The 21,885-nt window shown below is 39.1% G+C and overlaps 2 protein-coding genes across 2 annotated transcripts in view; both read left to right on the top strand.

Moving 5' to 3' along the window:
• Positions 1 to 21,885, top strand: part of LOC135710314 (general odorant-binding protein 56a-like) — a 409,005-nt gene that overhangs the window by 362,744 nt on the left and 24,376 nt on the right. The window lies entirely within an intron of this gene.
• On the top strand, positions 1,063 to 7,019 carry LOC135710315 (toll-like receptor 7). Its single transcript, XM_065232838.1, has one exon. The coding sequence runs from the start codon at positions 1,813 to 1,815 to the stop codon at positions 5,662 to 5,664; it is 3,852 nt and encodes a 1,283-aa protein (XP_065088910.1). The 5' UTR covers positions 1,063 to 1,812; the 3' UTR covers positions 5,665 to 7,019.

The following is a 21,885-nucleotide window of genomic DNA, read 5'->3' as shown; positions in this document are numbered from 1 at the left end:
GTATTAAAGTTCAACAACTCTTTGCTGCGATCCGCGACTCCCTCGGGCGTGCATGACAAGACGAGACGCGTGCTTGGTAAAGTGTCTCTTCCTCGCAGTCGCACGATCCCGGTCTCGATCACACTTGCGGAGGTGGGTGAGGAAACTTAAGTTTTCTGGCACTGGTGCCAGGGTCGACGTGAGAATTAATTGATTTTTATCGTCATATTTTTCGAGCTGGAGTAAACAAGGGAACGAAGACTCCTGCGGGGTGGTTAGGAGGAAGGTATGATTTCCAGCGAAACAAACTCAAACAGAAAATTATACGACCAAGAGCGTGACATTTATGTGTAATTATGATTCCAAATCACGATTCTAAAATTATCGAAACATATACATCGCATCGGAACGCGAGGAACGACCGTCCGACCTAGTCGGCCTTAGCAGAGTGAACCTAGAGAGTAGGTACCGTGTGTGTTTGTGCAAACTAGAACTCTGTCGTGGCCGCGACAAACATCAGGACTCTCGATCCAGACCGAGCGATATCATATTCTCAAACAAAAACTGATTTGCATAAATACATAATATTTATGGCGTTCATACAGACTGGCCGTACCGAGCTCCGAGGTCCATACGGTGCTGCACTCTCATGGGACCAGCGAGCAGCACATGGCATCGCAGCAACGAGAGCATATTAAGGCAAACAAGAAGGGAAAAAGAACGACCGAGACCAAACTGCATGCGATATAGTTTTCCATCATTTACTTGCTTCAACCTACCTACTCTACTCGCTGAACGTGTGCACGAATGCTTACAGAGCCTAGCGCTCCCCGGTTGACAAATGCCTTCCGATACTTCGCAGAAGTGGTTTCGTTTGCCACACGAAAGAGCCATCAGGTGCTGCCTCCAACCGAACCGGTGGCCCTTCAACCAACTACTCTCCGAACGCAAAACCGGACCCGAGGCAACCCGATCGCCCGCACCCGAAGCGAATTCTTTCATTATATGCTCTTTCGCACACGGCTTGTGGAGTTGTTCCAACTTCAGTTCCATACAACCAGTGCCAATTCAGTTCGAGTCGGATCGTCGCGCAGAATAGACGCACATTGCACATCGTCTCCGTACGGGTGTGAACTTCCTAAGAATAACGAGAAGCGTTCTCTCCCAACAACGGCGAAGCAAGTTCTTTAATTGCGGTAGATGTGTGTAAAGTAGAGTGAAGAAACGGGCCTCAGCACGAGCAAAGTACCATTTTGATGCGAAGAGAAAAAGCGCAGCAGCAGATACCAAGAAACGACGAATGGTGTGTGGTGGCGTAGAAGGCGAAGAATAACATGAAAATTATAACAACCTCTTGCTCCAACGGAGTCGTGTGAAATGAACTGAATAATAAAGGCTGAAGAGAGCAGAAAAATATTAATGTCTCGAATGAAGAGCAACCGAAGAAAAAAAAAGCAGTGAATAATATTGGAGAAAAATGAAATAACAGTGCAGCGATAGTTCGGTGAAATATTTGAAAATCGTGCTCAATTTTATTGGCCAAGATTTTTGTGTTCCGTCATTTTGGTTCATTCGGTTCCGTTTCCGTGTTCTGTTGCTTCCAGAAGGCTGATTTTGGAAGAGAAGAAAAAATCGATAACACAACAACTGGAGCACGGCAGCAGCAGTGGCATCAACGGATCCCGTGTAAATGTGACGAGGAAGAGAAGCAAAGTTCAAAATGTTTAATTTATGATATTGAAGAAACGTAGTTCTAGAGAGCATAACGCGTAAGAAGATCCCTTAGAAGAATAGTGGAAGAGTCTCCAGTAGTTAATCCTCGAAAGTGGAAAAATGGAATGCCACAGGACTTTGGCAGTGGTGTACTCACTGCTGTTGGCGTTCTCGGCAACGTTTGGCTCACAGTGCAACTGGGAATATGAAAAGTCCAGCGTGACATGCCGACTCCGGACACTCGAGCGCACTGGCCTGGACCTGCAAGGAGCCGAAGGCACCTCTCGGCTCGATATTCAGTGTAGTGAGCTAATTCTGTTCGAAAGTCAATTATCGCAAAATGCATTTTTGCGGCTGTCGAGCCTAGGTGAACTGAAAATTGAATCGTGCAAGTTGCTACAGCTTCCGGAAGGCGCCTTCGAAGGGCTGTTGGCTCTGAAGAAACTAAGTGTCAATACCAGAAACTATGAGTGGGGTGCCGGTAAAGTGTTGGAGCTTCAAGCCTCCTCGATGAAAGGACTGAAAGAACTACAAACTCTGGACTTGAGTGATAACAATGTCCGTGCCCTACCGGACGGTTTCTTGTGCCCGCTTACCAATTTGAAAGTGCTTAATTTGACGAACAATCGAATTCGTTCGACCGAGAGTCTAGGACTGGCGGGAAAAACCTGCGGTGGTGGATCGGAGATTCAAACACTGAACCTGAGCTACAATGAAATTATGCGGATCCCGGAAAACTGGGGCGTGTCCCGATTACGACGGTTGCAGCACCTCAACTTGGAGTACAACAACATTTCCGAACTGCATGGCGAAGCACTGGCGGGATTAAGCTCCTTGAGGACGCTCAATTTAAGTTACAATCATTTGGAAACCCTACCAGCTGGTCTGCTAGCAGGTTCCCGTGAACTGCGAGAAATCCACCTACAAGGCAATCAACTTTACGAGCTTCCTCGGGGGTTGTTTCATCGTTTGGAACAGTTGTTGGTTCTGGACCTATCCCGGAACCAACTTTCCTCGCACCATGTCGATAATGGTACGTTCTCCGGATTAATTCGCCTGGTGGTTCTGAACCTTGCTCATAATGCACTCACTCGCATCGATTCCAAAACGTTTAAAGAGCTGTATTTCCTGCAGATCTTGGATCTTCGCAACAACTCGATCGGCTATATCGAGGACAATGCTTTCCTGCCATTGTACAATTTACACACGCTCAATCTGGCCGAAAATCGGCTGCACACGCTCGACGATCGGCTTTTTAATGGACTATATGTGCTTTCAAAGTTAACCCTGAACAATAATCTCATCAGCATAGTGGAGCGTAATGTATTTAAGAATTGCTCCGATCTAAAAGAGTTGGATCTAAGCTCGAACCAGCTTACAGAAGTGCCACACGCTATTCGCGATTTATCCGTTCTGCGTGCACTGGATTTGGGCGAAAATCAAATTAACTATATTGAAAATGGAACATTCACCAACTTGAACCAACTAACTGGACTTCGCATGATCGATAATCAGATTGAAAATATTACCATTGGCATGTTCACGGATTTGCCCCGGCTCAGTGTGCTGAATCTGGCGAAAAACCGTGTACAGAACATTGAGCGTGGTTCGTTCGATAAAAATCTGGACATTGAAGCGATACGGTTGGATGGAAATTTCCTGACCGATATAAACGGCATTTTCGCTACGCTTTCGTCGTTGCTGTGGTTAAACCTGGCGGAAAATCACCTGGTGTGGTTTGATTATGCATTTATCCCGAGCAATCTCAAGTGGTTGGACATCCATGGTAATTATATCGAGTCGCTGGGTAATTACTATAAGCTCCAGGAAGAAATCAAAGTGAAAACACTGGACGCAAGCCACAACCGACTGACCGATATTGGCCCGATGAACGTACCCAACAGCGTCGAGCTGCTATTTGTCAATGATAACCACATTAGCACCATCCACGCGAACACCTTCATCGATAAAATTAATTTGGCGCGCGTTGATCTGTACGCTAATTCGCTGAAAAAGCTGCAGCTGCATCAGCTGCGCGTCGCACCGCAACCGATCGATAAACCACTGCCGGAATTCTATCTCGGGGGAAACCCATTCGAGTGCGATTGCTCCATGGAGTGGATGCAGCGGGTAAACAATTTGACAGCTCGTCAGCATCCAAAAATCATGGACCTACCGAATGTGGAGTGCATCATGCCCCATGCCCGCGGATCTCCGATTAGGCCGATCGTTTCACTTAAGCCGAAAGACTTCCTGTGTAAATACGAAACCCACTGTTTCGCCCTGTGCCATTGCTGTGATTTCGACGCGTGTGACTGTGAGATGACCTGTCCAAGCAATTGTACGTGCTATCATGATCAAACCTGGGGAACGAACGTGGTCGATTGTGGTAACCAGCGAGCAACACTTTCCAAACCGGTTCCGATGGACGCTACCGAAGTGTATATGGACGGTAACGACTATCCGGAGCTGCAAAACCATGCCTTTATCGGACGCAAGAATCTGAAAGTGCTGTTTGCCAATGCGAGCAAGATTATCACTATTCAAAATCGTACATTCGCTGGCCTCACTGCGCTGCAGGTGCTCCATCTGGAAGATAACGCAATCCAAAAGATTCACGGTTATGAGTTTGAAAATCTCGGTCTACTGAAGGAGCTCTATCTGCAGAATAACATGATCTCAGTGATCTCCAACAACTCATTCGCACCGTTGTACTCACTGCAGGTGCTGCGTATCGATGGCAACCGGTTAACCACGATTCCGATGGCACAGCTTCAGGCATCACAGCTGCAAAGTTTGCAGGCCCTCTCGCTCGGACGTAATTACTGGAGTTGCCGGTGCCGGTTCATGCAAGAACTCACCTCGTTTGTCGCCGACAATGCCGTAATTATCCAAGATATGCAGGACATCTATTGCGTGGACGATGGAATCCATCGTGATCTGGATTTTAACGTGACGGCCACTTGCAGTGATTACTATGCTGGAAGCTCGGTCCTACCGGATCGATTATCGGAGACGTACATTTTCCTACTGGCTGCGGCGCTAATCATTGCCTGTTTGTTGGTGTTTGTGTTGATAATGTTTATTTTTCGCGAACCGTTAAGATTCTGGCTGTTCTCACGGTATGGAGTGCGAGTGTTTGGTCCGCGATGTGAAGATTCGGAGAAACTTTACGATGCCATATTTATCTATTCTGCCAAGGATGCCGAATACGTTGCTAGGAACATTGCAGCTGAGTTGGAAAATGGGCGACCTCCGTTAAGACTATGCTTGCAGCATCGAGATCTATCGGAGGACGCATCGCACTTGCAACTTTTGGAAGCGTCGCGTGCGTCACGTAGGATAGTAATGCTACTGTCTCGTAATTTCCTGCAAACCGAGTGGAGTCGGTGTGAGTTGCGACGGGCGGTTCATGATGCACTGAGAGGAAGACCTCACAAACTTGTGGTGCTCGAAGAAGTTGGCGTGATTCTGGAAGCGGAAAACGACGTCGAACTAGTTCCTTACCTTAAAACTACCACTGTAAATAGAATAAAACGAAGTGATCGGCATTTTTGGGAAAAGCTTCGGTATGCCCTTCCGGTGGATGAGCCATACCGGGGCAACAATTACACCATCGATCATCACGAGCGGGTGAAGCAAACTGCCAGTGCTGGAGTTATGTTCCGGCAAGCACCGCCAGCCTACTGTCCGGAAATCGACGAAGCCAACTACTCGTCGGCGACAACGGCAACACCTAGTCCACGGCCATCGCGCCGAGGTATGGTGGAGCTCCCACAGCGGCCACCAAGTGAACATATCTACTCCAGCATCGATTCCGATTACAGCACGCTGGAGTGCGAAAACATGGTTCCTGGAGTGCACCGGCCAGCGACGTGGCGACCCGGTGGTGCAGGCGCAAATAGCATGGGTGTCATATCCGGGCAAAATACCGTCCCCCATGGGCATCACGTGCAGGCGTATCTCGTCTAGGGGCGGCTCAAATCGTCTCATAAGATGACGACAAGAGCTCGAAAAAGAAATAGTCAAGTGATGTAATAGTGTGTGAGTGTACATATATTCGTAGTTGTACTATACTAGAGCGCTATGATGAAATGAATTTAAACGCTGCAGCTGTCAGCAAGAGAATAACAAAGTGCTAAATTATGTAAAAAGTTGAAACTCGGAGTATTAAAAAAAATGCGTTGTTAGCCGAAGGAGAAACAAAACAAGTGAAGACGAGAAGAGAAATATTTGTGATATCGTATTTTATAAGTTTTAAAGCTAATGCAGACAAATGACAACAAAATACATATAGTTGGAGAGATATGCTGAATACTATGTACGGAAAATGCTACAAAAATACTACTACAACTACTAACTACTATCGCAGCAACACATCCACAAACACTCACACATTCAAACGCAAACAAACAATACAAAAGAAAAATAATACTAGCCATAATAGTGTTTACTGCTACGAAAGGTAACGAAAGCATATTCCTTTTTTTATTACAGTTTCAGAAAGTGCAAACGGAAAAAGATTACAAAAAAAAACATCACAATAGAGAGATTTGAATCAAAAATAATAGTTTTGCGAACAATTTTCTTTACCCTATTTAGTTTCTGTTTTTTGTCTCAAACGCATAGAGTGGTAGTCGTTTGGTCCGTATGGTTTTCGTTCCATTTTAAATGATTATTTAAATTATTTATTGCTATTTAATTGACGGACTCACATTTTTCGTTTTGTGAACAATAAATGAAGTGTAATAAGGAACATAACTGTTGGTTCTAGTGTTTAGAGCTTTTTGCTAATACGCAAAGAGGGAAAGCGTGCCGCAGACAAGAAAGGGACTGATACGAGCGAATATTAATGTTAAATATTGAAAGAGCAAACAAACGCCGATGTAAAGTAGAGGAGAAGCAAAGAGGTTTTTCTTTTCTGTAAATATTGATGCCCCTAGGGGACTGAATGCCTACAAATCCAAGCGATGGCAGACAAAACTATGTAAAAAGTATTAACGTTAAGGCGAAGCTAGGGAGGTGAAGACGGCAGACGGAAAAGCTAAAACAAAACTTATCATAAAACAAATGAAGCAGATTATTAGTAAGAAAATAATAAAAACAGAGCAAATCGTGTGACCAGACTGACTAATTAAAATGTTACACTTTACCTGTGTATAGAAAGGGAAAATCAGATTATAAATGACAAAAAAAAACAAAGAACACAACACATGAAATTAAAGCTTCTTTTCTGTGAGTCAAAAGCAAGAGCTACACAAAAACGTATATAGAAAATCGAACAAAAAAAATGAATAAAACGAAAAAATTAATTAATCAATATAAAACTACGTTCTTTTCATTCTTTATTTTAATTCCATTTGAGTTTTGGCATGTTGGTTTCCGTTCCGCTGGTTCGTTGTTGTTGTTTTCGGCGGATTGGTCCATCGGTTGGTATTTCCGCTTTGATCGTTTCGCCCGGTCTCTGCATTTGGTTTGATGGTTGTATTTTTCCTCCGATGTCATCTCTGTCTCTCTTCCCCAGTCGCTCTCGGTCTGTAACACATCGAAAATAATGAGTTCGGTTCGATTGAGAGCCCGGAAAGGAAGTTTACAGTGCGATCGGATCGGCAGAAGCCGGCCGGGGCCAAACCAAACCAGTCGCAGTCGTTGTAGCTATGTGCTGTTGTATGCTTGGATGGAAGTGAAATTAATGCTTTTGTTTTTCCGACGCTCGCTGGAAGTGAATGGTGGTGGCAGCAGTAACCTACACAGTGTTTCAGTTTTATGAGATGCAAAATTGGATTAATGGCGCTGCAGCAGCGCGTCTGTGCGGAATCGAACAGAACAGGTTGGTAGGTAGGTATGTAGGTAGGTATCGCGGTCGGGAGGTTTGTAGATGAGAGCAAACGATAATCGTTTGATTTCGTAATCATCTGCCAAGTCCGACGGAGATGGAATACCTATGGTTGGAACCGGTAAAGTTAGCGAAAAGTGATGGCTTTTTTTTTCTTCAAGTTGACGTGACCCGTTTTTTTTTTGGATGCGAATAATGTAGTAAGCGTATCTGATTGAAACATCGTCAAATAGGGCTGTTTGATACGCTTTTCACTCTAAAAAGTTACGATGCACACAATTTTTGAATTGGATGCGATTTAAATTTGCATAGTGGAAACGTGGAATGGGGATTTCCAATGCAGCGTTTTTTAAAAGCGGGAATGGAGATGTCTGTGGACTATGTAGACAATTGATGCCCTCCTCAAATTGAAGAGTTGGACTTTCATTTGAGTTCAGGAGAAAATGGACGACAATGTTCATACGTTTTATCATCAAATGAGGACAATGAGTTTTTATCAAAATTAAGAATTTTTCAATTACAATCATCATTCACTCTTTGTGTGCTTTTAAATTGGTACGTCTAAGTCCAAATTTGAAAGCACTTATCCTTTCTGACGGATACATCAATTTAAGCCTCTATAATTAAACAAAACTGGTTAAATTAAGGGGACGTGATTTGTCTAAAAAAAATGGAAAAAGCTATCTAAAATCTAAGAAAATTAATTTTTATCTATTTTTCCAACAAAAAATACATGTCAAAACATGTTTTCTGTGACACCATGGCACACAGTTATATTTTATATCTTTAATTTCATGGTGAGATAGAAAACATATTCACAATGGTATTTTTTATGATTTTCTTGATTGATGATTGATTCATTGATTGAAGAATCTGTGACTGTGCGATGTAATGCTAATTTCAAAATCATGAGTTAGATTCCTAAGATTCTGAGAAAAGAAAATTGTATTGGGCTGAAGAAAATTTGCAATTCTTGGACCTTAAAAAAGGAATAATTCAAACTTGAAGAAATTTTCAAGATTCTGGAACGAAGATTCTGGTGTCAGATCTTGAATTTTTTTCCATGATCCCAGATTTGAAAACAACCATGCAATTGAAGAAAATATTCATGATTCAGGAATATCATTGCATTTTAAAGGGAATCCTATTCTTAGAGAATGCTGACTGGAATTCCATTTTAGTGTTAGGGGAACTTCAAGCTTCCATGGTAATTCGGAGGACCTTTTGATTCATGATAAATGCTCAGAAGATTGCCAAAAGAAAGGAATAACAAAAGTATTCCAAGTGAATTCTGAGGAGGAATTCAACGGGAGATCAAAGATTGATTTCACGGGAGAAGAGATAAAAACTAAATGTATGCCAAGGAATATTGACAAGGAATTACGAGAAGAATTGCCAGTGGATTTTAATGAGAATTTTAAAAGAATTTTGATAAGATTTCCAAAGGAGTTGTGACTTAAATTTCAGGAGAATTATTAGGCGAATTCGATGGAAGTTTGGAGAATAAATCCGGATTAAATTGAAGGTGTATTCCAAATGAATTCTCTGGAGACTCCCAAAGGAATTCTTAAGAGAACCTGAAAGGGATTTCATAAAGTATTCCTATGCAATTGCTGTGAGAATTTCTTGGTAAATAAAAGTGAAATTCCATTAGAGTTCTGAAACATATTATGAGAATGAGATTTCAAAAGTAATTTAAGGATTAACTCCATACAAGCTTTGAAGGAATAAATACTTAGAAAATATTGAGGGAAATCCCACAAGAATCAGAAGAGTATTGAGGAAGATTTTAAGGTGATTATTCTTCAATTATTAGAAATTGGATGTGAATCGCAAGGTGAATTTCAAGAGTTTTTATTTTAATTTCTATAGTGTTTTAAGGAAATTTTTTTTGTGAATATTACCAAAGAAAGTTGGAGTTCCAAGATGGATTTCTTGGATTATTTCATAGAAAATCACGAAGGAGTCCAAGATAAAGCTGACTTCGAAAAAAAAAAAGATTCTGGGATCTAAGATCTTATATAAATATCCCGAAGATGATAGACATATTTTAATTGATGGAATTTTATTTTGCTAATATAAAATAAATGAAATGCAAAAGGCTTCTTGGCATTCTAGGGTTCTCAAGCTATGATAATTTTAAAGATATTGAACTCAATAACATTTTCCAAACTTTAGGGCACTGGGAATATTTGAGATCCGAGTTTTAAAACAAGTTCTAATAATTCCAAATTTGTACTCGTTTAAAATTTCAGACTTGCAGAATTTTTATTGAAGGCGCTGAGTCTTTGGAATTATTTTTCGTAGCAGATTTCTCTTCCTTTACAAAATGATCACTTTATTCAGGATTTTGTTTCCGCTATGTTGAAATCTTGTTACATCCTTGCTCGTAATAACCATTTTTAGAAGTTGTTTAAAATATGAAGCGAAAATCTACTTAATTTTACAAGTGTCTTCATATGTCTTCAAAAATCTTCAAAACACATAAAATGTCTTCAAAATGTCTACGGAATATAAAAGTCTACACGGAATTTCAAATGCCTTCAAAATGATGACATGTCTTCAAATTTGGCATTACTGACTCAGTGCGTTAGTGCCACATTGCGCCAGAGAAGTGATCAAAAATAGCCTTGAAGCAACACCTACTATGCGGTAGAACAAATCTCATTCATATGAAATAATTTGTCATTGTATTGAACTGTATTCAAATCCAGCATTTTGACGTAGAACTACGTTTTTGTCGACTATACTGGGGTGCAAATCAAAAAATATGAGTGGTGAAGGAGTGTTAGGTTTTGAACGCTTGTAACTTTGTCATTTATAGATGAAATTAAAATCCAAATACGCCAATTGATAGGATATTACATTACGAACCTTCTGAAATAAATATTCTTCCAATTTTTTTGCAATTAAACTTTTGAAAATGTCCAAATGATAATTTTATCACTGTTTTCATGAAATAAGCATTTTTCCCAAACCCAGCCATCATAAACGAATACCACTTGGTTGCACATCATTCTGCTTGAACCTGAAAAGATATAAATCAGCGCTGCTCTCCTGCCTCTGCTCATTACCGCTTCGGACGGCGTGGCACTAGGTCCTGCAGCAAGCAGGACCAAGTCAGCGGCTAAAGGTGGATCACGGCGTGTCCACCACAATCAGGAATGAGAATGACAAAATATGCATGTTACACCCCCCTCCCCCTTAACAAAAACCTCTCTCCCTCCCCCTTACCAATAACCAGAAAAAGACATGGACTTTGACGATCATTTTTTTTCCGGGAAATAAATTTTAAGCAAACTACAATTATGTATAAACAATTAATTTTATACATGGAGCGCCAACATTTTCAAAAAAACAATTGCTTAACAGGAGACATACACTCGATGGATTACCAACAACTGACTGTAAAACATATCTGGTACCTCTATATATGCAATTATATTAACATCCAAAGTCCTTCCTTTTTTACATATTCTGCACAAAAGTAACTTTTTGCCCCGCCCCATTCATAATAATAAGTTTAATAGTCAAAAATGTATGCCAAACATCAATTTTGCGTGGTTCTAGGTCATACTGCGGTCGTGTCTAGGACACAACCCTTTAATTTGTTTTATGGAATAGAAGAAATTTCACGCGTCCTAAACATTCATGTTTGGCAATTTTTTTTTGGACGACATTGAGGATAGCCAAAACTAATAATGAACCAGAACCTTTCATGCGGCAAATTAAATATCAAGAAATGACAGTCCTTGGAACGTAGTTTTGTTCATAATGGTTTAATATTTTGAACTTTCTACTCAGAATTTCCGGCAATGGATTATTGAACCATTTCTTGGATTTATATAGATAAATAAGAACGGATATTACAGTAGAAGGGATAATTTGGGATTCTTGACATTTCAGAAATTTAAATGCACATACTAAAAATTTATAGCTTTTTAAATCCTGATGAATCGAGATGTTTTGGCTGGACGCGATCTGGAGGTTATGAAACTCATATATGTTTTCTTGATGAATATCACACTGCTTGATATCGTTGAATAGGAATAAGTTCATGTTTTAGGAATAATGAAATATTTGTATCGTAAATCATATTTCAAACCTCTCCCTCTCCCCATCCATGAAAATGTAAATCTCCACTAACCTCGAGACGACCGTGAGTACTCTGTTCAATTCCTTAACTTTAGATTTAAGATATTAATAATGTATAACACAAATGATAATTTGGCTCTGTGATTACCTCTCACCCCAGCAGGCCTGGGTTCAATCCCAGTCGGCGCCGCCGGGATGTTCTGAGGCATAACATCTCTGATCACGCCTTCCTTCGGATGGGAAGTAAAGCCGTTGGTCCCCGGTTCATGAGTTGATGGGTCGATAGGTAGGGTCCAGGTGTGGGAGCTGCCTTCCTGACATGTTGGTAGCATTGGTGCTCAGTACGGAAAACAAGGTCGACGGAAAAAACAAACCAAAGGAAAAAAAAAAAAAAAGAAAAATTTATTCGTGAAATCCTGAGGAATGTGGGAGCCTAAGAGAAATACTTGGATAAAGAGAAAAAAAATCAACAAAAACAAAAAGGGCATCAAATGAATGGCAGTGCTGCCAGAAAAGATTGAAAAATTGGTTCTCATGTGTTTGAGTGTGTTGAAGAGTGTTTTTGATGTGTTTCACACAAGGTGGCAAAGTGGCTTACCCCCTGAATAGAACACACCATTTTCCACTCGGTATCTGCAAACTTCTAATAAACTAGACAGATGCGCCAGAGATGCTTAAAACATAGGCGCCTAATATATATAAAAAAAAAATAAAAAATATCTTATCTTAATAAATAGTTATTTTGGCGTTCTTGTACCAAAAAATAACGATTTAGGTCCGTTGTGCACTTACCTTCTGAAAACTTTTAAAATAATAGGTTTGAATATTAATTCCATTGCTTTAGAAAATGCATCAGAAAAATAAAAAACACTTTTCTTTAATTTGTTTTCTGAAAATGTTACATTGCATTGAACTTTGTTTTAGATAGTCTATCTTATGCAAAAATGCTGTGGGACACGATGGTGCAATCAAACCAAATATTTAGATGCATCAACTTAAAAAAATCACGTTTAATGTTTTTAGTCGCTAAATAATATTTAAATTTGGCAACACTGTTTTTGGTAATGTAATCGATTTTTTTTCTTTAAATATTATTTTACACAATAAGTCATGAGAATGAATCCACTTATGAAGAGGAAATGGAAAAAAAATTAAAAAAAAAGTTTTACCCTCATGATTTATGACTTTCATTCATTCAAAATGCAATATCTCAGGAACTACGCAAATTACTTTTTGTCGTTAAGTGTTTCTTATGTAAAAAAGGATGAAGAACACGATGGTGTCCTTAAAATGAAAATTAAACGACATGTATTATGAGAAAACTGCATTTAAAGTTTTCAAACAAAAATAAAAAAATATTTGACAAAACTGTACAGAAACAAAAGTTACAAATTTAGATTTCTTGTCTAATTTCCTTATTAAAACAATACCTAATGCAATTTGTAGCTTTATTTGTTCCGGAGATATGAACAAAAGAAAGTAGTGCTTTCCAAAGAATCACGAAAAATGGAGAATGCGCCCCTTGACCGAGGGCTGCTCCGATTAGCATAAAACTTTGGATTTTGAAAATTTAAACTTAAATGAACATTCCCTACAAATTTGGTCCAAATCGGAAGAGGTCAATTTCATGTGCTGTGTACACTTGGCGTGGAATGACCCATATATATAATTAAAATACACATCAAAATACAATACATTACAGTACTTACAACTTCCGTGTTTTCTCGCATTGGAATATCCAAAAGAGCGATTTGCTCTTCCAATGCGCCCGTGTAGTCGCTAGCTTTCACTGATCTATTGTGACTGTGATTATTGACAGCACGGGCGTGTTCGAGAAAACCTCGAAGAACGACAAACAAACACATAACAATATCACACATTTCTTCAAGGGGCTCGTCGAGCGGTTGCAAACGTAACAGGCATTATGGATAAAATCTTCCTGCAATCATTTCTTATGAATGCAAGAAGCTTGAACCCGGGAGTTAGAAGCAGGCTTCCGGAAATCTCACGCGTACACAAATGCGACAGCGAGCTGTGAGACGGAGCGTCGCATGACTCTCAAATGCATGGTGTGCTACATTATTGTACAAAAGAGAGACCAGGACGATGCGCGCGACAAGCTACACGCTCTCAACAAATTCGAGCGTTTCAATTTTTGTTTGTCTCATCGCATTGCTCTCTCAATGCGACGCATGTATTCAATCACATGCGACTGTTTCATTGAAACATCTCAATGCGCTCTCTCAGGGCGCCATCGCCGTGCGCTATTTCGCATGCTTTGACTCTCGTGGTCCCATCATAAGTGATGTTGTCGGGTGTCGAGATAAGGGACTGCAAGGGTTTGTTCACAGTAAGACTTGTGGCCCTTTGCACATGTGGATTTTGAAATGGGGTAAAGTTTTTAGATGGTTCCAGAAATATCTTCTAGTATAGATTCAAGCAGACTCAACTCATGGTTCCAGAGATATACTGGAATCACCGTAAGATCACCACTAATGATCCTAGGAAGACGCAATTGCTTGTCGAAAGGATGCTAAAGGAAGGTAAAGGAAGGCTACGTGAGCAGTGGATGGCAACCTTACGGTAGTTGGGATACCGTTAGCATGTTAGCACCCAAATAATACCGGAATATCTGTGGAACTATGTGTCCTTCAACAAGTCCTTATGCGGAAATCTTCTAAAATACATTTTTTGGACGCCTCTGAAGCTTTCAGCCCATTTGGTGGAAAAATAAACAAGTTATTGCGCATTTGCACCAAATTAAACTCAGAATCCCTCAGAATACTTTTACTCAGACCAGTAAAAATATAAATGGACGATTTTGAATGTAAAACAGCACTATACTATACAAGATCATATGGTCGGCCTTAAGTCAGAAGGGACAAAACAAAAAATGAGTTAATGATATCATAAGATCAAGAATTCCCTCAGCTACATTTCAATTTTTCAGCCAGATTTGAGAAATTAGAGTAGCACGAGAAAACGGTCAAATGATTTTTCCCATTACATAAGACACAATATTGAACAGCCAACTTTAAATTCGTTTTTCTCAAAATCAAATAAAAAATTCACATTTCGGTCTGACTTGACCGATCATATCAACACGTTAGTAATGATAGAACTCTGAAGATTAATATTTTTATTTGTCTGGCTTGAGTGAACACTATTTTAAGGGATTATTTTCAACGCAGAAGTGTACTTTGCTGCAAAAACGTTGGTGGTGACTTCTCATTGCATACACACAAGTCTGCACTTAAAAATTAACCAAGTTTAACATGTTGTAAATGTGTTCTGTCAGATCAATTGAGTTGAAATTTTTGACACAAAACTTGCTTTTCCATTGACCTTTGTTCGATCAGCTATGCACAAATTTTATTTTTATTGTCACCTTCCAGCAGGTGCTTCAAAAAATTTGGTATTTCTTACACGTGAAATTCAACATATTTGTAGTTTTGCGTCAAAATTTCAGCCCAATTGATCATAACAGAACTCATTTATAACATGTTTAACTTGGCTAGTTTGTATGAAAACGACCTTTGTCCGATCAACTTTGCACCACAGTGTACGTAGGTACGAAATGCTGGATTAAGGTTAAAGTAATAAATTTAGGAACAATTTGTCTATATTTTGTAATACAGAACACATATCTGTATTATGGATTGTTGCTAAGCTTCTTGCTTCAGGAATTGTATTAAATACCTGTCAATCAACAAAACTTACTACGGCAGCAACTGAATTCTTCAGACGTGTTAGCGCTCACAGGATAGTTCATATCAGCCACCATGATGCTGAATTGAAACAATCAATTTACGACGACAGATTTCTAAATAGTCCTAGTGTTAGTACCGTGGATCCTCGGTGAAATTAAAAAAAAGCATATTAACGAGCAAATTAACCACAACTTGATTGTACATTTCGCTTACCAAAGCAACATCTCTTACTTCGTTCATTATGAATGGGCTATTTTTCAAGTTAATCCTTTAATCAACGAAAATTGCCGCTAGGAAAACTTTGTTGGTCATAACCATCCGACACCTCTTCTCCATGTTCGATAAGAGTGTAGTAGCTAGGTCGCTTTCCATCGTTTCCAAAACAAAACAACACTTTCCCCACATCAAAAACACGAGTTGGTCTTCCAGTTGAGTTTGTTATTTCGATGTCGCATTGAAACGTTCTCATGAAACGCATACATCCGGAAATGTGCTGTGCTTACAAAACAGTGCGACACACAGACATTATGAGAATGTGAGATGCGACAAAACTGAAGAGGAAGAAACAGAGTGCTACAAATCTCTTGCGCATGAGACTGCTATGATTATGAGACTATTCGTATTGCGTCTCGCATACGGTAGCGCGCGCACTGGAAGCCTGGTTAGAAGGTGACAACTCTACCGCAGCTACAATAGCCCATTTCAAGAACGCAAGCATTTCGAAGCTATTTTCACACATATGATAAGCCCCGCTCCAATGCATTATCAATGCAAATATACACCATTGATAATGTACTGAAACTTTCAACCAAGCAGTAGTGCAATACTGGATTGACGCGTATTTAGTAGGTTTTGAAATGATCGTCTTGAATTAGATGGATATTTCCTATCGAGGACAGAGGAACGAAAAGGTAAATAAACTTAGCTGAGCGTAACTACGCGTAGGTTGAAACAGTCGGCACCACATGCAACGGATAAGAATTTGAAAATTTTCACTTAATGTTATTTTCAATATCACTTCTGTACTTTCAAACACTAACACTAACACTTTATAAAAATGAAATTGTAAAATTATAACATTTTCACTAGAACGAAAACGACGCAGCAAAACAAAAACACGTCATTTTCGCAGTGCGGCCTGCTTCGATCTTGTTTGCGTTGACGTTCGGCATCCAGTGTAAATTTTCGAAAAAAAAAGAAAAATGAAACAAGTCGAAATTTTAATTAACAGTGACTGAACCTAGGTTAAAATTGGTATTATGTTTTATTAATAATAATAATAATGACGTTTTACCTCGATCATAAATATAGCGGAACTCGAGCGTTACATTCTAGTGTATACGGTAATGCTTGGATCTTAAGACTTTTTTGGCGTTTTAACGAATTCGTTACTTTTGATGGTTCTGTAGATTTTAATGTCAATTTAAGGTACCATTTTGGTGACCAATAAAGACTTCAATTATTGTGAATTTGTTCATAGGCGGTCTTTCTGACGTTTGTATCATATTTTGAAATTTTGCAATTTTTTCTTATTTGAAGAACTTTTTTTTGCGATTTTAAGGCGATACTGGCGATATGAAGAGCTTATTATTCTTCTTCATCTTGAAGGATGTTTACGGTTTTGTAGCAAACGTTTTGCCTGCTCTCAACATAGTGTTGTAGATGCACTTCTACAGTTATTAATTGAGATGCATTTATTTTTTTGTTAATCACTTTAATTGAACAGGCTCAATAAACGTTACAGATCCAAGTTATCATTTGTGTATTACATTATTAATGTCTAAAATCTAAAGTTGAAGAATTTGAACCGAGTACTCGCGGTCTTGTCGAGGTTAGTGGTGTGATAATTTTATGGATGGGGAGGGGGAGAAGGAGATTTAAAATATGATTTATGATACATTTTTTTTCTAATTCTAAAACATGTACTTAATCCTATCAACGTTATATCAGCTCTGTAATTATACAATTATTATAGAAACAAATATACAAAACAAAAAAAAACCACACACATACAAAATACGTACTCAACACAAAATCATTAAAACTTACAATCTAAGGTTAATATTCTTCGAGAAAACATATATGAATTTCATAATCTCCAGATCGCGCCTAGCCAAAATATCCCGAACTGGAGCATTAGGTTGCTTACCTCGAGCCCAAAGGGAATCTTACAACTCGGATCTGACTCCACAGTGCTCAGCACATGACCAAATAATGTGATCTGCGTCCTGGTAACCTTGTCCATATTCACAGAGATTGAATTGAGATGCATGATTTTGTATATTGTGTGGCAAGCACAATGATACCCTATGTCCAGCGGAGTCGAGAAAATTTCCATCTTCTTCGACCGGACCAGAAATCGAACCCACCGCATGTGGCTTGCTAATACTGGCCATTACTGGCTAGGATTTAAGGGCAATTCAGCCTTTTTCTTGATTTTCAATCCAATTCAGCATTATTCTTTTTTTTTGAAATACCATGTAAGCATATTCAGAAAACTTTGATTTTTCATCTAGTTCGTTTATTAGAAAGGATCAATCGTGTTGGCTTTAAGGAGCCAATAATTAATTGTTCATTGTTTGTAAAAAAAAAAACAAAAAGGTAAAATTGTAAAGTTGTTGCCATATGTTACAATGGGGGAGGGCTGCATTGTCGAAAGGCAGGATCAGAAGAAGAACTGCGCGGTGAGGTTTCATCGCTTTTGCGATTAGATGATAAATTTTGCGATTTTAGTCCATTTTGGTGCTTTAAATATCGTTCAGGTTATTCTAGGCCCACAGGCGAAAAAGCCAAATGTTGAAATCCTCTTTAATAAAGATTTACTAGCTAAACGAACGGATTCTAGGGCAGTTTGTAGATTTAAATGCAATTTTGTATATTTAAATGGTTACTCGTAACGATACATTAGATAGATGATTAAATGCGTCAGCTGCAATTTTAATTCTATTAATTTATATTAAAACACCATGTATGTCACGATACTGAGATGGGCGATTAATTTGATCGATATATGCAGATGGGATCTTTTGGTTTTTATTTATTTTTAAATTTATTGTTCAGAATTCAAATAAATTTCATTCACTGTCGCTTCTATGCCAAAATTGTTGGTTCATTACATTGGAAAACCTTGTCAATATGTTAAGTTTTGTTTTCTTCATGAATAATATTTGTAAATGGTAAATATCAATGAAGAAATTTCAAAAGAACGTACCTGCTTTTTACAAACAATGATTCAAACGTCAATTTGTCGAAACTCTTAGTTCGCCCGAGTTAAGGCGAGTTAAGAGTTCCGACAAATTGAAGTTTGAATTTTACAGTTGAAGATGCTAATTTGGAAAGAAGATGCATGTGAGGTCCAAATAGATTACTCAGATTTCGAGCGTTGTCTATCGCTCTGAAATAAGGATACATGAATACAGACCAAAGTGGTCATTTTTAAACGATAGATGAGGAGATGAAAGTATAGTGTTGATAGTTCCGTTAGAAGAGTACGGCAGTGTGAAAATTGTATATAAAGTGTAGAAAGCGAGCAAGGACAACTTTGAGGAATTTACGAATTGGGTTGATCACCTCTCTTTAGAATACTCCCCGGTTGAAGAGGGATGGTTACGAGTATCCCTCTACCACTACTTCATATTCATTAAATCAAAATCACAGAAATTTCGTTGGTGGGCAACTAGCTTTTCAATCCCAAGGACACGGCGGTTTTAATCCAAAATCAGTGCTTGGTCCCAATTAGTTAAAATCTCATAAAGCTCGTGTATGCATTCTTAATGCCAGTTCCTATACTTAGTAGATTCCCACTGTTCTAATTTAATCTTAAATGTATGGGCTTTTCTGATTCGTGAGCAGATTCTTGTCATAAATTGATGTGTTTGATGCGTCACATCATATGAATCCAATATTTCTGTAAATATGGTTCAGAACTGATTCTTAAGGAGCTGATCCAAGATCCGCAAACGGTCATATGACTCTCAAAGAAATGATTTCATCCCGAAAATTAGTTCTAAAACCGATTCCGGTGGACCTGGAATGAACTCATGATCGGACCCCACAACGTGGCTAGATCACCTTTTCGTGGTACGTTATGGGATGTAAGATCTACCACCGATTCCTAGTCTTGACTACTTCAAACTAGGGGAACAGGATTTTTCAGTAATCAAAGGAACACATCTTAGTCCTTTTTACTTTTTATGCCTTGTTGATAATGATAAGACTCAGCTTTGTCCACCGAGGATAATCTTGAAGCAAGGAAAAAAAGAGTTAGGTAGTTATTTTTCAGCTACGTTATCCCTAATCTTTTATTCGCTGTTCTCTAGTTTGAAGTGGTCAAGACTAGGGTTCTGATGCATGGTCATTATCAGTGTCATTGCTTCTTTTATTTTTGTTAAGGAATCCAATTTTGACTGACAAAGGGGCGTACCTTTGGAAGGTGTTTCAACACTCCGAAAGGTATAAATAGCGGGACCTTCAAAATTGGAATCGATTCCTTGCGATGAAGGCAAGAATGACAACTGTATCAAAACCGAATACTTCATCATTTTTTTAATAGTGATGGAGTAATACTACATGCACTAAACTAAGGACACGGGATATAATACAATAGGTCAAATTGCTGGTCGCAGTGGTTTTATGTCCCGAACAGAAAAAAAAACTCATGATCTTCTAACCTGATATTGATCATATGATCTCCAACCTGGAATAAGGCCTGAGATTTGCAAAATTCACTTTCTTGACACAAATTGAGCACAATCAGCAATTAAATACCAAATTAACTAAATAAAAATATATAATATTGACTGGTCAAATATCTATTTTGAAATATATGGTAAAATAATGTTTGGTCAAACATTTGCCAAATATCAGACAAGGCTTAGGCAAACAAATATATAAAATAGCATTATTTGGCAGAACTGTGTAATATCAGCTTATGCCTCGTATCATGTAATATTGGGAACCTTGCAATCAGCATTCATACATAGGATTTCCAGTGAAAACTAAATGTATGAGCGCTCATTGCCAATATTACATGATACACGTCATATAGTACTATAGTACGGGGTATAAGAGAGCTGGATAATCGGGTATCCCTTCACGCGCATAACGGTTACCATTATAAATGAGAATAATTTAATATTAGAACGTTAAAATAGGATCATTATATAATAATCTAACCATGATAAATTCGAAACAATACTCTATCGCATTTTTTCAAGCTTGGCGCGCAAATCGAATCATGCTGAGCTATAATTTATTTAGCACGTACTCAAGCAAGTGTTTCACAAAGCAAGACAAATTTCATCGTATTGGATTCTGTTCAATCCCCAAGCCACAGCAATTCGATCTCGGCCAATCAATGTCTAAATAGTATCTCAGATTCAAGAAATCCGATCAAATCAGCGCAACATTTCTGCTCGAAGGTGTGGCTCCCCATCGGAATGTCATGCTGTTTCTTCTACTACTGTACCACTACCCCACGCTTGTCTTATAAAACAGCCATATGAAATCACTGTAACTGATTAAATTGTGTCAACCTTGAGTCTGCCAAGGCTCCTGTTGTCATATTTTCCATTTTTACCGCAAACCACACTCTCTTACACTTACATACGTATCCACAAATGTTTGTACGTACACTTATCACCCCAAGAGAGTGATTTTTGCTTTTTACATTGCACATGTTGACTGCTGCTTGTTTGTCTCCACCCGTAATGATGTGGTCCAGTAGGTACCTACCAGAGAAGGGAGCGTGATCGAGACACACTCAAGTCAATCTCTGACCATCGACAAAACCACTTTTTCATGGGCACCACTCACACTCAGACCCACCCGCTCGCCTGGGCTGACGAAGAAAGCACAGACAGGCGGCACAAAAATATGTACGACTTCTCCCAAATGTGACTCCAACCGACCATGTGTTGCTCGAGGATGGGGGACCCAAACTCAACGAAACAAACCAGGGAGAGAAACTAGTTTAAATTTTATTACTATTATTACCTTTATGTAATAAAATTAAAATATAAAAAGAGAAAAATGTAAAATTAAAATAAAAACACAATTCTTGAACATTTGCACCGCTCTCGTTTGTGCGCTCTTCGCGCTCAGAAAAGTTCAACTTCTTCCGTCCTGTTTTATGCTATCATCAATTTATATTTTTGCCCCCTTTTGGCTTCTTCTCGGGGCTTCTGAGTTGACCACAACAACGCATTGCAGGGCGCACCGAGAGGTAAGTAATGCTGTCATTTTTCATATTATTATTTACAACCGCGCGCGTTCGATGGGGACGACTGGGGACAGTAGGCAGGAGCAAACTCAGCCAGCAGCGCAACAAGCAGAGCAAACTTTTATACCTTGAAGTTCTCCCATCGATTGCCAGCAGCTCCATCAACCGCTACTCGTGGAGAAAAGATAGAGAGAGAGAGAGAAAAAAAAGCGAAACATAGAGGCGGTAACGAAGTCAGCTTGCATTCTGTTTCAAAGCCTAGTGATGTTGGTAAGTTAGGCTGGAGCGCCAGAAGTACCTAATAGCGATCGAATGGGGCTCCCGTGGATACC

Source organism: Ochlerotatus camptorhynchus, unplaced genomic scaffold (genome assembly GCF_037179485.1).
Source record: "Ochlerotatus camptorhynchus isolate MF236.1 unplaced genomic scaffold, CSIRO-AGI_Acam_v1.1 ptg000378l, whole genome shotgun sequence".
Lineage (NCBI taxonomy): Eukaryota > Metazoa > Arthropoda > Insecta > Diptera > Culicidae > Ochlerotatus > Ochlerotatus camptorhynchus.
This window is presented reverse-complemented; position numbering and strand designations above follow the sequence as displayed.

What these genes read in the sequence shown, in the direction of transcription:
- LOC135710315 (XM_065232838.1), top strand. Translation starts at nt 1,813, where the DNA reads ATGGAATGCCACAGGACTTTGGCAGTGGTGTACTCACTGCTGTTGGCG.